At 40.4% G+C, this 16013-nt stretch overlaps 1 protein-coding gene across 2 annotated transcripts in view; it reads left to right on the forward strand.

Annotated features, from left to right (window-relative positions):
- LOC6603926 (homeotic protein female sterile) overlaps positions 1–14929 on the forward strand; it is a 30092-nt gene extending 15163 nt beyond the window's left edge. Inside the window, exons 9-17 of one of the 2 annotated variants that reach the window (XM_026992097.1) lie at positions 751–792; positions 3862–3882; positions 8678–9368; positions 11573–11633; positions 11851–11904; positions 12880–12951; positions 13783–13943; positions 14609–14672; positions 14828–14929. In XM_026992097.1, coding sequence (XP_026847898.1) covers positions 751–792; positions 3862–3882; positions 8678–9368; positions 11573–11633; positions 11851–11904; positions 12880–12951; positions 13783–13943; positions 14609–14672; positions 14828–14872 — 1211 coding nt within the window. In that variant the 3' untranslated portion in view covers positions 14873–14929. The remainder of the gene's footprint in view (positions 1–750; positions 793–3861; positions 3883–8677; positions 9369–11572; positions 11634–11850; positions 11905–12879; positions 12952–13782; positions 13944–14608; positions 14673–14827) is intronic. The other variant, XM_026992098.1, reaches the window with a different exon arrangement.
- The last annotated feature ends 1084 nt before the right edge of the window (positions 14930–16013 follow it).

Consider the following 16013-nt stretch of genomic DNA (forward strand, 5'->3'; position numbering starts at 1 on the left):
TTTTTTTTTTTTTTTTCATATACTTTGTTGTTTGTTTGCCTTGGAACTTTTCACATCAACTTCTTTGGTGGCCAAAAACTGAAACTAAAACTAAAACTAAAACTAACTGCAACTGAGAAATTGAGTTGCCAGCGAGAATGTGTGTGTTCCTAATGAAAATGTTACGTTTCCCTAGCCCCCTACCCCCTACCCCCTATCCCCGTTCCTGTTTTTTTTTTTTTGTTGTGGGAAAGCACACGCTAGAAAATGCTCAACCGTTTGTTTGTTAATCGAGTGTGCCACGAGGGGCTGGAGGCCAAAGCAAAAAAACTTGTTAACGCGAAGCTGCACCATTAACCTGTATCTGTATCTGTACCTATATCCGTATCTGTACCTGTATCCGTACCTGTTGGAAACCTTTCAATATATTGACTTTGACTGCTTATTCTTGTGTAACTTGGCTTATTTTCTTGCGGGGTTGCGGCTGCTTAACCCTAACCCAAACCCGAATAAAAGCACACTCAAAAACACACACACACACACACACGCACACACACTACAAATAATTATAGTTCATAATTAATTAATTTAGTGTGTATTTGTGGTTTCGATTAAGTTATGTTTAATGCGTCTGCTTTGACTACTTTGATAATGATGATGATTGGTGATGATTGACGATGATGATTGATGATAATGATGATTGACAAGAATTACTTATATTTTATCATTTTCGTTCTCTCTCTCTCTCTGAAACACTGTTTCCCCACACAGTCGTACTGACCAAAGATGGTGCCATACCGGCCCCAGCTCTAGGTGAGCCCAAAACCCACCCAAAAAAAAACAAAAAAAAAAAAACACATTAAAAGCAAAAAATATCTAAACTAAACTAAGATGAAAATGCCTGTACCGTTGCCTGCGCCCCTCAAAAAAAAAAAATACAACCCCACACAGCCATTTTTCAAAAGACACTCAAGAACGATGGCATGTTGCACGTTAACTGTCGCTACTCCTTCCCAGCCCCTCCCCCCACCGCCCAATCGATTGGCTGAATGAAATCAAAATTTAAACTCTGTTCCCCGCCCATCACAAAAATGATATAATCCACAATATACAAACGAGTACAAACGATAAATGCTTAAGCTTGATAAACACATACATGTATGTCCCAGCATGTGTCCTGTGTCCTGTAAATTAAGTGGAGAAAGTGGGTGGGAAAGCAACGTTTACACGTGACTGGCAGCAGCTCTTTCTCGGCCAAACTCTCGGCCGCGGGGGCGCTACCCGTTTCCACTCTCCTTTTGTTGGCATTTTTGAAGTTCTTAGAATATTTGTAAAAATTATCCACAATATTGTATACATATATTTTGCATTGAATTCTGTTCTACTTGAATGAACCCCTCCAGTAAATCCCTTTGATTGTTTGGCCATTTCCCCTGCTTGTTGTCGCTTCTTCCTGGCGAATGTCCTTTACGAGTGTATTACCAATTTCCCCTCTTAAAGTTAATTCAGCCAGAAGCTCTTAGATATGTATGTACGAGTATATATTTCCATGCACCATTTTGCAGTTTAGCACTGAATTTCTGTGGAACTTGTGGCTGCACAAAACTTTCTTCTCTCGTTTCTTTACAAATAACTATAAAAAGCGAGGGGGGAAGAGTGAAGAGGGGCAGGGGCAGGGGCAGGGGGTGAGGAAGTAGCAGATGAAACCGGGAAAAGTTTTTCCATGCAATGTATAATAAATAATACTGCTGATTAAATCGTCTCCACTCTGTTTGCCATTAAAAAGTATTCAAAGAGCACAATCTATACTTTCGTTCGGGTTCGCTCAATACGATAAGCCGCTTACAAACCAATCCCAAACCCAAGCCAAAACCCAAAGCAAAAACCAAACGGAACTGAACTGAATCCCAGGCACTGGCTAGGACAGGGACAGGGACAGGGACAGGGATAGGGATAGGGACAGGGGGCTGTCGGATCTCCTCCTACTGGTAAAGCGGCTCAAAGCGTTGCCAGGAGCAACAGCGGCGGCGACGTGGCTCCCCAGTGGTCGGTTATCCTTCTTCTGATGCAAAATGCTTTTGTATTGGCAACAAAACTCCGACTTGGACGCAAAAAGGCCAATATGATTGAGGCTCGGAGACAGAAGCAGCAATGGCCACTGCCTGGCTGCCGCTGCTCTTTTCAATGGCCATCCTCATCCTCCAAACAAGACCCTTTTTTCTTGTTGCTTTGGATCTGTGCTCGTCCACGTCCACGTCCCGCCCTGCCCTGCCCTGCCCACGTGCACGTGCACCTAATGCGCTTCATTTGCGTTGCACTAAATGCTGGAGCTGGGTGGAGCTGCAGGGGTTGGGGGGGAAAGTATTCTATTTAGAGAAAAGCTCGGTAAAGGCCCTGCCCTGGCAGGATATTAGAGAAACGGAGCTCCATTTTCCCCTGGCCTGCCCTGGCCTGTGGCAGTCACTTTATCACGTTTCGAACTTCTTTCGGCTTCTTTTGCATGGCAAATCGCTTGCAACATTATTACCCAGAGCCGGGGCCGAAGGAGGAGTAGCAGGAAGACTCACGTCGTTGTCCGTCCTGCTCGTTAGGTGGCAGTCAGGCAGGCAGCAGAGGGATCAAGCTGGCAGTCAGGCAGGAGCAGGCAGGATCCATCTGACAGTCAGTCAGTCAGTCAAGCGGTAGCCGGGGATAATTACAAATAAACCACAAAGTTGCAAAACATGTTGCACACTCACACACACACCACCGCCACATTTACTGCAAAAAAAAAACTACTCCCTGTTGCCAGAGGCGGGAGCGGCAGCAGCAGAAGCACCCTGGGGGCATGCCGCAGAAACGTTCGTTTCATTTTGCTCGTTGTGTTGTGTTATGTCTTATGCAAATGTGAGCAGCGCTGCCTTTCGGAAGAAACTTTTGCCCGGTCTATGCTGATTTGCCTCCCCCCACCCAGACCCACCCAGACCCAGACCCAACTATGCCCCCCACTGACTCTTTCTTGTCTTTGCAACTTTCTTGCTGTGCTGCGTATATATATGTGTGTTATTTTTTACGTTGATCCTTTGACATGTTAAACTTAATGCGCCTTTATGTCGCCCAAAACTTCTTCTTACCCGCACCCCCCATCCCCCACCAGCCTCCCCATCCAGCCAGTGTCTGTCTGTCTGACTGTCTGGCTGTCTGACATGTCTTTTACTGCATTTTTGGGTATTTATTTTACCATTTTCACAGCACAGACTCCTGTGAGTCCTGTGCAAGGAGACAGGAGCTCATTGTGTGCCCAGCGAGGCATTCGATTGCCACAAGGAAGGGCACCCGTTTGCCGTTTGCCGTTTGCTGATTTACCATTTTGTTGAATGTTGTCGTTTCCTAAGCTCTTTTTTAAGAGATGCTGCATGCACCGCCCGCCCCCGCCCCCACCCCAGCCCCCGAAAATACAATAATACCATGGAAATCATGAACCAACGAACGAACCACAGCAACCACAACAACCACAAATCAATTAGAACTCCAAAATGTATCTGTATCTGTGTATTGTGTTTCCATAATCAAAAGCTGTACCATAGAGCTGCCTGTTTTGTATTTTGTGTGTGCCATAACGAAATGTATCCAATTATGTGTATATTGTATAATCATAATAATAATAATAATAAAAATAATTACTTAAAACAGAAAACAAAACATCAAATAAAAACCGAAAAAGCGAATGCAATAAAATCTCCATTTAAATACGAAAAAAACTAATGAAATTATTTTCTCTTTTCCATGCCTTTTCCGCACGAATAAAAACATGTTTATTCCAAATCAAATCAAAAAAATTAAAAATAAAAAAAAATTCAAAAATAAATATAAACATTTGCTGGATGTGCTGCATTGCTGCAGTCTGCGTACAATGGCCAGAAGGTAAGAGATTTGTCAACGTTTTTCCATACCACACACTCGATGTTTTATTACTATTACCATTACTACTACTACTACTACTGCTATTACGTATTTATTGCCTGCCGTACGTTTTGTTGTAAATTCTCAAATAATGAACAGACACTCACACACACACACAGCCAGAGTTAAACACTGTGACAATAAGTTATCATACGAGAGATTATATGTACCATAAAATACTCGTAATTCATCAGTTTTGTGTTTCAACAAATATATATACATATATAAAATACAATATATTTAAGAGACATTTGCCGAGACATTTTCTAGCCTGTAAGCCAAAAGAACAATTATTTAGGCAGGACAAAAACAAATGATATTGATTAAACATAATACTTGTGGTAATAATACATATGTGGTAGGGTCCATCCACCGAGGTCGGTAGGAAGGAGGAGAAGGAGGAGGAGGAGGAGGATGATCGAGGTTCAAAGTTCACCAAAATGACATTCGTTTTACGTTTACCCCCCCCACAACCCATGATGTTCATTGAGCGGCATATCTGTTCCATTTGTTCCTATAGAGACATGTACCTATTTTTTTTTTCGTTTGTTATTTGCGGTAGGTCCCGACGGAAATGGAATTGCGTTAATCTATAAATTTATAAACTATAAAATATAAACCATAAACGAATGCATACAACAATCCATCCATATATACCTAAATATAATGCTGCAACGTATTTGATAATTGTTTTTTTTTTTTTGTTTTTTTTTCCGTCAAGTTTGGTTTCCTTTCCTTATCATTGTTTTGATTATGTTTTTGTCTGCGTATAAGATGAACAGCCCACATTAACACCCCCAATCCCCACCACCACCCGCTCGACAAGAACAACAAATCCCGTTATATGAAAAGCAGTCGCCTCGGCAATTTTCTTACTAGTCTTGATATAATGATAATGATAATGATAATTGATTGATGATTGAATTGAATTGAATTGAATTGATTGATGACTGCGATGATCCTGCGATCATCGGAATCAATGATGGTTATGAGTTTAGCATACTACTCGTATTTGCGGCTGTGTTGTCCTAAGCATACTACTATACTACTACACACTACCTTACATTGCCAGTCCTATATGTATATCTACTATATACCGAAGCTACCAACTATTTTTGCCTATAAATATACCTATTATATTCCTATATTCTTACATTTGTTTTGGTTTCGACACACTCTCTCTCGCTCTCACCCCACACTCCTTTCTTAACAATCAGTTCTGTTGTATGTTATGTCCTTATACTTTATACTTTATACCTTATACCTTATTCTGTATACCGTATTCTTTGTTGTCCTGAGTTCGTTAATGGTATTAATTGATTACTTGATTACTTTGGTCTGACACAAGTCTGAAAATGCTCCCTAGCCACGTAACTACTCGTATTTATAATCGTACTCGTACTCGTACTCGTAACTGTAAACATCATATGGTAACCAGCTCTGGTGACTGTCGTCCTCGTCGCGAGCCAAAGATCCAATCAGACTATACCACTAGAACTGAGCCCAAGAGCAACAAAAAGCAACAACAACAGTAACAACAACAAATGCAATATCATCTACAGAACCGCCTCGCCTCCCACTGCATCCAATTGCATATGTATATATATATATATATATATATATATATAAATACCTATATATATCTTAAAACACACACACAGAGAGAACACACAACATACTCATCCACACACGCACACACACACACCCTCCCATTGAAATGGTGACAGAAATTGATCCAAAAATAAATATATGTGTACATATGAAAAACCAGGATATCGACTACCGGTGGCCGCCGCCTGGCCCTTCCTGGGTCCACCCGTCGGCGCCGGAGCGCCCACGTTGACGCCCATGCCAATGCCCGTGTCGATGGCCATGCCCGTGGCCCAAGCGGCAACGGCGGGTCCTGTGGCCACGCAGGCCTCGGCAGCGGCCGCTGCGGCTGCTGCTGCTGCGGCTGCCGCCGCTGGTGGCACGCCCATTATGCTAACGACACGCCCACCGCACAGCGCCATGTCCAACGCAACGGCGACAGCAACAGCGCCTCGGCGGAGGTACTACGAGCACAAGTATATGATCGAATCTGACAAAAGTTCTGGGTCTTTGGTGATGGCGTGTGAAGCAGGCCTCTAAAAGCAGAATTCAAAAAACAAAAACCAAAACACTATTGCAACAACAATCAGAAACCGTAACCGTAACCGTAAACGTAAACGTAACCGTAACTGAACCCAAAAACAAGATCACCGACAATTCTTTAGCTATGAGATTCTCTGTACCATACGATACGATGCTATGTACCTACATACTATATAAATGTTTGTTGTCTTGTTTAATTTGGTTTACGCATTTGGGTTTGACTACTATTTGAACTTTGAACTATCTGATACTAGTACATACATATATCTACTATATAAATATTGCATACCTTTTGGCGCCCTTGAGATTGCTTGAGATTGTTCCGGTCGTCTAGGCACACACACAAACACACACACACTTAAACACCTAGTACACACTCACACACACACACACACTCGCAGATACATCGAGTAATCGATAGCCACGCGCGTTAATCGATAACCCATCCAACTAGTGGCAACCACATCCACTCCAGCCCGAAAGCAACTGTACTCTCGTAACCGTAACCGTAACCGTAATCGTAACCGTAACCGTAACTCTTAGCCGTTAAGTATGTGGAAAGGTCTTAGCTTTAACCATAGTCTACATATACATACATATATAATGTACCGTAAATCCGTAAATTGCATATTCGGTAGCGAATATATTTTTTGCCGCAGCAAGCAAGCATTTTCCGTAAGGCCTTTACTCTTAGAGCATCACCTTCTAGCAACCATACTCTACTTTACTCTACTCTACTCTACTCTACTCTACTCTACTCTACTCTCTCTTTGTACTCTTTCTATCTATCTTTCATTCATCTACTTCTTCTGTGTCTGTTATTCGTTTTCTGTTACTATTATATTTGCAGTTTGCACGATTTTCGATTTGTTTTTGTGTTTTTAATCTTCGCTTTGGCCGAACAAATGCAAGGAAAACCGAATTCGAATCAATTTGCCGAATGAAATCCCCTGAAATTTCAAATTTCAATTCTCTGCATGCTACAAAAATACCGCCCCCATCGCCCATCTACCACTACCTCTTAGCAGTTTATATTTCTTTAATTATTTCGTTTCCAATGCATTGGGCTTGCCACAAAAAATCAACACCGAACATCCATGGAATGTTGGCAATATTTTTCAAAAAATTTGATCAACATTTTTGGTTCCGAAATACAAATTCTATGGCACAAACCACATATTTTCGATTTTAGCTAATAATTTCCATACAAATATGGCAAATCGAATTCTTAATTGCGCCCTGTCCAAACAAGTATTCAATTTGCGGCAAAATGTGGCACATACCTGCCCAGAACTCTTCCTCAGCCCACGCCAGTTTTTCCTACAAATCTCAATTATGATTTGGGCAGTGATTTGCAATCAAAACAGCACCGCGGGGCACCGCCCCACACCTGTTTCTGACAAATGACGAGCAGGCAGCGCTTCTGGTTAGCGGCTTGCTCGTGTGGGGCTGTCGCTGTCAATTCGGAAATATTTAATTACCAGGCATAAATGCAATTATTACAAATTGAGTGGGAAAACCGCGTGGAATTATTTAATGTTTAATATTAAAAAATGTGGCTTTTGTGGCCTGATTCCCAATTGAATGAAGAACGTTCCACGGAGTTTTCCCAGAAAAGATACTACTGTCGAGGATTAGGCAATCCTTGCCTGCTCTCACTCTCTTTCTCTTTCACTCTCTCTCTCTATCTCTATTTTCCTTTATCAGCTTTAAACTGCTATAAAATCGAATCATCATCTCATCGTCATTTAGTAAATGTTTTTGCTAGTTTGAAACATATTTGAAAGGTGCAAGGGTTAAACTTAAAGTTGTTAATTTGAAATTTGATATATTCGATATGCTTTGTACGCTCGAGATCGTTTCTAACCCACCCCCACCCACCCACACTGCAATCAAAAAAGAGGTCTTGCTGCATATGGATGTACATTGTGCATACGCCACGTATGCCACGTATGCCGGCTACTGTACTAAAGATCGGTCCAATGTTTTTTCGTACTGTTGATGATAATATCTCTATCTCTCTCTCTCTCTCAATTATTGCATACTTATACATATATACATATTATTTATATCTGAATATGCAATTTAAGATGCAACTGCGTAGCATTTATTGGTAAATGAGTGTTCTAATGTTAAGTATTTTTCGAATAAAACCCATTTACATTTACATCTACATATTTGTATGTATGAGAGCTACACGTATGTATTCGTCTTATGTATTGTTATATGTATATACCAATATCATCTCAGTGCTATATATACATCAACTATATATATATTTACTTATAAATAAAAACCGTTAATACATAATGCCTAGATCTTGCCAAATATATATACTACATATATTCTACTATATATATACATATTTACTTATTAAAAAAAACAAACAATGAGAAAACTAACCGCATGCGTTTTATGTTCTTTTCTTTTCCTTTTTTCTACTTTTTGCACACGAACACAAAAACACACACACACACATACATACAAACCACACATACACACAAACACACGCCTACACTGGTCAAAAATGTTGTGTGAAATCGTTGCAAAAAAAAAAAAACCAAAAAAAACTATCGCAAAAAAAACCAAACAAAAATACCCCCATCCCCGTTACGCCTCACAGCCGCCGTAGCAGCTGCCATGCGTGGAGTGGCCATTCAACGTGGACATGTGGGCGTGGTCGGTGCCACACCCTACCATCATCCCCATCATACGCACCACCATCAAGCGCTGCTGGCGGCCTCGGCCGCCGCCGCCCAACAGCACCAGCAGCAACGCCAGGTGGCCGCCGCCGCCGTGGCCGCAGCAGCCGCCCAACAGCAGCAGCAGGTCCACCAGCACCAGCAACAGCAGCAGCAACAACAGCAGCAGGTGCACCACCAGCAGCAGCAGCAGGCGGCGCACCAGCACCAGCAGCAACAGCAGCAGCAGCAACAACAACAGCAGCAGCAACAGCATGCCGCCGCCGTAGCCGCCTCGCATCCGCATGCCCATGCCCATGCCCACGCCCACGCGCTCGCCGGACTGCAGCCGACACTCCAGGCGGTGGCCGTGCCCACGGCCGCTGGAGCCAATGCCGCTGCCGTCGCCCAACAGCACTCGGCCCTGCAACAGTCGCTGGCCGCTGCTGCGGCTGCCCAGAACCAGGGAGGAGTCGCCACCAATGCGAGTGCTGCTGCCGCGGCCGCCTATGCCGCCCGCCTCTCGGCGGCCACTGCTCAACAGACGCCGGCCGCTGCTGCTGCGGCTGCTGCTTCCATGGCAGCGTCGGCCAATGCGGCCAACAATGCTGCCGCTTTGCATGGATTTGCGCCGTAAGTAGAGTCCTCCGTGGTGGCGCCTCCGTCGGTGCAGCGACCACACACCGACCAAAAAGTAGTTATTTTTGTGCTGTAGCCGTAACTTTGTATTTTCTTTGATTTCGATACCTTTTTGCCAATCTTTGAATGTAGTCCTAGCGCACTTGATCTACTATACATAAACAATGTAATGGTTTCTCCTTTCGTTCTTATTGTTTAACCCACTGGTTGTTCATGCCACGGAAGTACCATACGTACCATGCCATCCATTTGTTATTTTCACTATTATTATTTACATTCAGTGCATTCGAGCTTCAATTGTTTATAGCTTCAAGATTGTCTTTGTGTCCGAGTCACACGCTCTCTATCTCTCTAAATATATACATATATCTCTCTCTCTCTCTCTCTCTAATGTTAATAATCTATCTTGTTGGTGACAAGTGTTTTTTTTTTTTTAGCTATCTTGTGTGTGTGTAAAGTTTTAATCTCGCATATAACGAAATCTACTACATATAGAGTTTGATTACAATTTGATTACAATTCTCAGCAAGAACATACTAGATACCGAACCCAAACAGAATACAAAATTGCAAAAGCAGCAATCCCATTCAACCCATTCCGTTCCGTTCCAATCCAATCCAATCCAATTAACGCACGCTACCCACCAAAACAAAAGCAAAGAAGAAGAAACAAAAACATAAACAAAAAACTATTCCCATAACCCCTATAACCCCTATAAACTAAATCTATACTCGTACCATATATATATATATACATATATAATGTATCCACATACTCGTATATGCTCATATCTTGACTGACGGCAGTGTGTTTTTGGCATCGTTTTATCTTTAATTTTTTGTATTTAATTTTTGGTTAAGGGACCTACTTGATTGTGTATATTGTGTACCGTACCACTAGGCGTATGATGAATTTCCATTTGAATTTGACTTGAAAGTGTGGCGCTCTGCCAGAGCCTTGCGTGCATGTTTCTTGCCCACCGAAGAACCCCCCGCTCCCCCCCACACACACACATAACACTCCGAAACACACCTATACTATATATATATACATACATATATATAGACCATTTACCTATTCTTTTGTGGCTGCGCTTTACACCTTCCTCACACAGAGACACATCCACCATAAACCTAAACCATACACAATAGCGTATGAATGAATGCCGACCCATTAAACACACACACACACACACACACTTACACTTACAGAGATCTATCTACTATAATCCCCTTCGCCCCAACAAACAAAACAAAAAACAAAACATATGCGATCTAGCAAAACTAATTAGATACATAGGTGCATGACATGTCTGTTCTGTCTTAAACTCAAAAGCAACAACATTAAAAGCAAGCAAGAACATTTTAAGTATGTAGTTTTGGGAAATGGAATGACCTACGTATGTGGTTGGTTGGTTGGTTGGTTGGTTTTCTTTTGCTAGTACTCTCTCTATATATATAAACCACTCTATACATACCCACATACACATGTACTTTATAATTTTCCTTTCGTTCTCTTTAATCTATCAAAATGAAAATACATTTCCTCCAATCAGTTTAAGTGTCATCCAAGCGGGGACTCGCAGCATAGACATTGAATCAGATCAGATGAGATCTTAGGTGTCAGGCAGTCAGTCAGTCAGTCAGTCAGTTAGGTCTAGGCAGTAGTCAGTTTTTTTAGGGTTTGCTTTGGGTTAGGCTTGAGGGGGATTGATTTACGTTTTTTTTTTTAGTTTTTATTGAGTTACGCCTTAAGTTTCAGCCATTTACCCACAGCATCCGGTACCAAAAACAACAACAACAACAATTAATCAAAACAAAACAAAACCGAAAAGACAAACCGAACAGAATTGCGGATAAAGTTTTCATTGATTTTTCAAAATTGAAAACTTTATCCCATCTGTTTTCTCATAGCGTCCAAAACATAAACCTAAACCACACAAGTGCGTTAAAAAAAAAATAGAACATGAAAACAAACAATTAAAAACCAAAAAAAAAAAAACCAAATGCTGAAGAAAATTTTTGAATTTTGCTTTAAGTGCCTCCAAAAAGAAGGAACGAGAGACGAGCCCTCTCGTTTGAACCCTCACCAAATAAACCCACACCCACACCCGCCCACCCAATGAACTTGTGGCTGTCGTCATAATCGTGTATTAATCTATGAATTTTCTCACCTTCTCTTATCCCCCCAAATCGCAGTGTATACTATGATCCCTTCCTAGCAGCCGCTGCATCCGCTGATCCGAATCTACGCTTCCAGGTGAGTCTCGATCCCACTGCTAACTGATAACTGATAGCTGATAAGCAAAACAGAAACAGAAACCGAAACAGAAACCTAAACACCAATAGCAATTACAATTTAGGATATGTGCTAAGCTATTATTATTCTCTAGTCTAGGCTGAACTAAACCGCTAACTTGTTCTCAATATATACATATGAAATATGAAACAAAAATATCTATATATAAATTTTCCAGGCAGCCAAACCGGTCACTGAAGTTCCAGCCGCTCAGCCAGCCGCCATATTAAATGTAATAAAACTTTTTCAAACTAATATGCTAACCACAATCAAAGAAAACCAAAAGAGAAAAACAACAAAAAATGAAAGAACAATCTGTATTATTTATATTTTGATGGTACTTAGCTTGTGAAAAAAACAAAACAAAAAAAAAACACCGATTGAGTTTTGAAACATTTGACTTGGTTTTTGGAACAAAAGTTTATACATTTATACATACTATATCGTATACTATATTGTTTTACTGCGCTTTTACTACTTTTATGTTTCCTTTGCATTTTCCATTTTCCATTTCCGATCCGAACTAACGCCAAGACGCGTCCTGATTTGATTTGACTTGGTTTGATTTCTTGCTGTGTTACACTCGTATGTTTTCGTTGAGAACTGGTCGTAAAGTACTTTGATTTGATTTTGATCCTGAGTGAAGCTAGCTTCCAGGCTTACCTAACAATACCTACGATTGAATTGAACATTGAACACTTGTGTATAAGATCTGCTAAATACTAAATACTCAATACTCGTACTCGTACTCCTATAATTGCATCCTTTGTTTGGTTCGTTTTCCTTTTACCCCATTTCAAAACCTCATTCTCGAAGGCGTCGATTGTCGTTTGTCGTTTGTCGTAGTGACTGACCACAAGATCGCTTTAAGAGGCATACGCTATACGCTCTATGCTCTATGCTCTACGCTGCTCTCGCTCTCACTCTCTCTTTCTTTATCTATTCATTATCGCTATTTTTCTTCACATTGAACATTTTCTTTGCTTTTGCTGAATTTATGAATAATAACTAAATACATATTTGACTAATTTACTTATACTATACTATTTTTCAATGCTGTAACTACATTTTTGTAACTACTACGAATTCTTTTTGGTTATTCTTTCACGACCGTTACCACTATCGAAAAATATCGACAAAAATATCGAATACTCAACACAAATCGAAAACAAATCAATTATTGAAACCAAAAACCCATAAATTACAGCGCCGCACTGTGACTACGCTAAACAGTAACCCACATACGATCAACCGCATTCCGGTACCACAGAATGTTTTGGTAAAAATAATCATATCTAGCTTTAGATAATTGCACCTTAAATACTACATCTCTATCCCGAACCTCCCCCCGAAAGTCTATCCACAATGCGATTTCTGTTTGTTTGTCGTTTATTGTTGCTCCCGTTTTGGTTAATGCGCCTTTTCTGTGTATGTTCTATACCCCTGCACCATACTACATACATACATACATACATACGTACGTACATATGTATCTGTATCTGTATTTGTATTTGTACATATTATATACATAAGTCTTAAGTTAACCCTAGTTGTATAATCTTATGTATGCTAAGTTCTTTACTGGTTCGTGTCCCGTTTTTTGGGTTTCGTAGTCTGGCATCTTGGGTTCTCTCGGTAGTTCTCGGTTTCAATGGTTCGTTCTCCCACACTATGTACTCGTACTACCGCTATATCAATGTGTACATAGATATTACTACAATATTTTGTATATCCTTGGCAAGCACAAAACACCCACCACACATCACACGATATCACACCACCACAACGCAACACCGCCACACCATCACACCATCACACCATCACACCATCACACCGCCACACCGACTCCATTTGCCTGCACTCGTTTTGGTTTTGGTTTTGGTTAATATTACAATCTATATACTCGTACATACAATATACAACCTTTATTTTGGCCTTTCCTTTCCGGTTTAGGTTCCTAATTTTTTTCACAATATTTGCTCACTGTCTTTCCTCCGCTAGTCTTGCCGTTTGCCGTTGTCGTCCCCAAAATTTGTAACTGCGTCTGTTCCTTTAGCTTTGCCTTATTTCCGTTGTTGTCTAACGCCCGATCTGCTTGACATTATTCCAGGCCGCTGCTCCGCTGTTAAAGACACCCCTGTCTCAGGCCCAGCAGCAGGCGTATGCCACGGCTGCCACCACCTACACGGCGGTTGCTGCCCGAGCGGCCTATGGGGCCGCTGCCGCAGCAGCCGCCCAACCGGCCCTTGCCGGATATGCCACCGTAGCGGGGTAAGTTCACCCTCCATCCAGGAATCCGAGCAAGTCTCCTCTTATTAACCAACCTGTCGCTCAAAACCATCCATTAACCGCAATAACCAATAACCGCTACTAATACATGCACTGAAAGATTTTCGCTTAGATTTTGATGTATTTGTTGGTCCCATATAGACTGCTGAACATCTGAAAGGAGTTTTCTATACGTATTGTTTTGTCGGAATCGTTATTCTCTTCAAACTTGTTCTATGATTATCATACGTTTATGTGTTTTAAAGTATCATCATTTATTTTAAGTTTATTATAATTTGATTTCTTTCAGCTGTCATTTAACATTTTACTAATCTTTTAACTATTTATTTTCATTATTTTTGTACCTCAACCCAATCTTGATTAACAACTGTGTTAGTAATTGCTTAACAAGTAGCAGCAGTCTAAAGACCAACAAGGAAGGCCTCAGACAAACCTTTGAGCTCTTTTGCACAGCCATTTCCAAACTAAACAACTTTCAATAAGCACTTAAGAGCATCAATCGAGAAATGAGCAGAATCAAAATTAACAACTAACCAAATCTAACTGGGATCCAACTGGATGCCATCATATCATCTATCATCTACCATCTACCATCGAGCCACCGTCTTTACTAATGAGATGCAAATCCCCAACAAAAATATTTCTAGCTATGCGCGCGAGTATGCAGATCCTTATCTAGGACATGGCATTGGACCCGTGCCCGGCTATGGGGTAAGTGATCTTCAACTACTCTTTCGACTTCATACTCGTACATATCTCTATGCCGTGTTAATTCCCACCGACTATCAACCGATGATAAAGACATATTATTATAAAATACTAATCCAAAATTCTGCTTTTTCATCCGTTTTCATCCGCTTTTGTAGGCAACCATGTACCGCGGCGGCTTCAATCGATTCACGCCATATTAGGAACCATTAAGAACGCCAGTCAGCCAAATAATGCACTTGAACTACTCTCGATGAAAATGCTCAATATATGAACAAAGAAAATGCAAATAAGCAAGTAACTTAGAAGTAAATACTCCTCTACTCCTCTACGTGCAGTAAGTAGAAGTTACAACCAAACCGATAGATACAAGATACTCAACACACAACAGCCGCCGCTCAAAGATCTTGGAGAGTTGAAAATCAAAGCTAAATGCAACTGCAAATGCAGTAAAAAAACAAACAAAAAAAAACAAAAGAAAAGAACAAATCAATGTCGTCCAGTAAAAGCCACAAAACAAACAAAACCAAACATAAAAACAAAACAAAAGAAGCGCTAAACACAGTTCTATGGAGTTTCTATAAGTAAAAACAAAAAAACAAAAAACAAAAGGAAATGAAAGAAACGAAAGGAAAGGAAAATTACATAAATTAAAAGAAAAGGAGAAGAGAAAAACTCATATTGCAAAAACAGTTTTGCAAAAAGTGAAAGAAAAGAAAAGAAAAAAAACACATGTGCTTCATGCGTAGATTTTTACCAGAACAAAAGCTGAAACTTTGTGCGGCAAAGCAGAATTTATATATACATACACATACATCTATATATATATATATACATATATATATATATACCAACAAGATATATAGTTATGATATAGGCATTGTATTTGTATATCAGAAACCAACCAGACAAAAAGAGCAATGTTTTTTTAGATACTTTTCATGCGGAAACATCATCAGATAATAATACTATATACGAGCATACCTTTTGGTTGTTGATTTTGGAACATATTTGAACTAAGTTTAGATCCCTCCCTCCCTGCGTTTTGAATGATTTACAAATTTAACATTTAACATTTAACATCCGTAGCAGTGTGTAGTGTGTAGTAAGAAGCAATCAAGCAGCATAGGCATCAAGCAAAGGAACAAATTAACCAATCGAATTGTATATTATTTGAACAAACTTCAAAGAGGGGGACAATGCACAAAGCATTAGGCATTAGGAGTATTAGGAGTAGCATACGTTTATTTGCATATATTTTAGATACATAATTTCTTATTTGAAAATACCCAAAGAATACTCATTTCTGTACTGTATTGTATTGTATTGTATTGTCGACGAATT

Source organism: Drosophila persimilis, unplaced genomic scaffold (assembly GCF_003286085.1).
Source record: "Drosophila persimilis strain 14011-0111.01,24,50 unplaced genomic scaffold, DperRS2 tig00000700-arrow-arrow-pilon, whole genome shotgun sequence".
Lineage (NCBI taxonomy): Eukaryota > Metazoa > Arthropoda > Insecta > Diptera > Drosophilidae > Drosophila > Drosophila persimilis.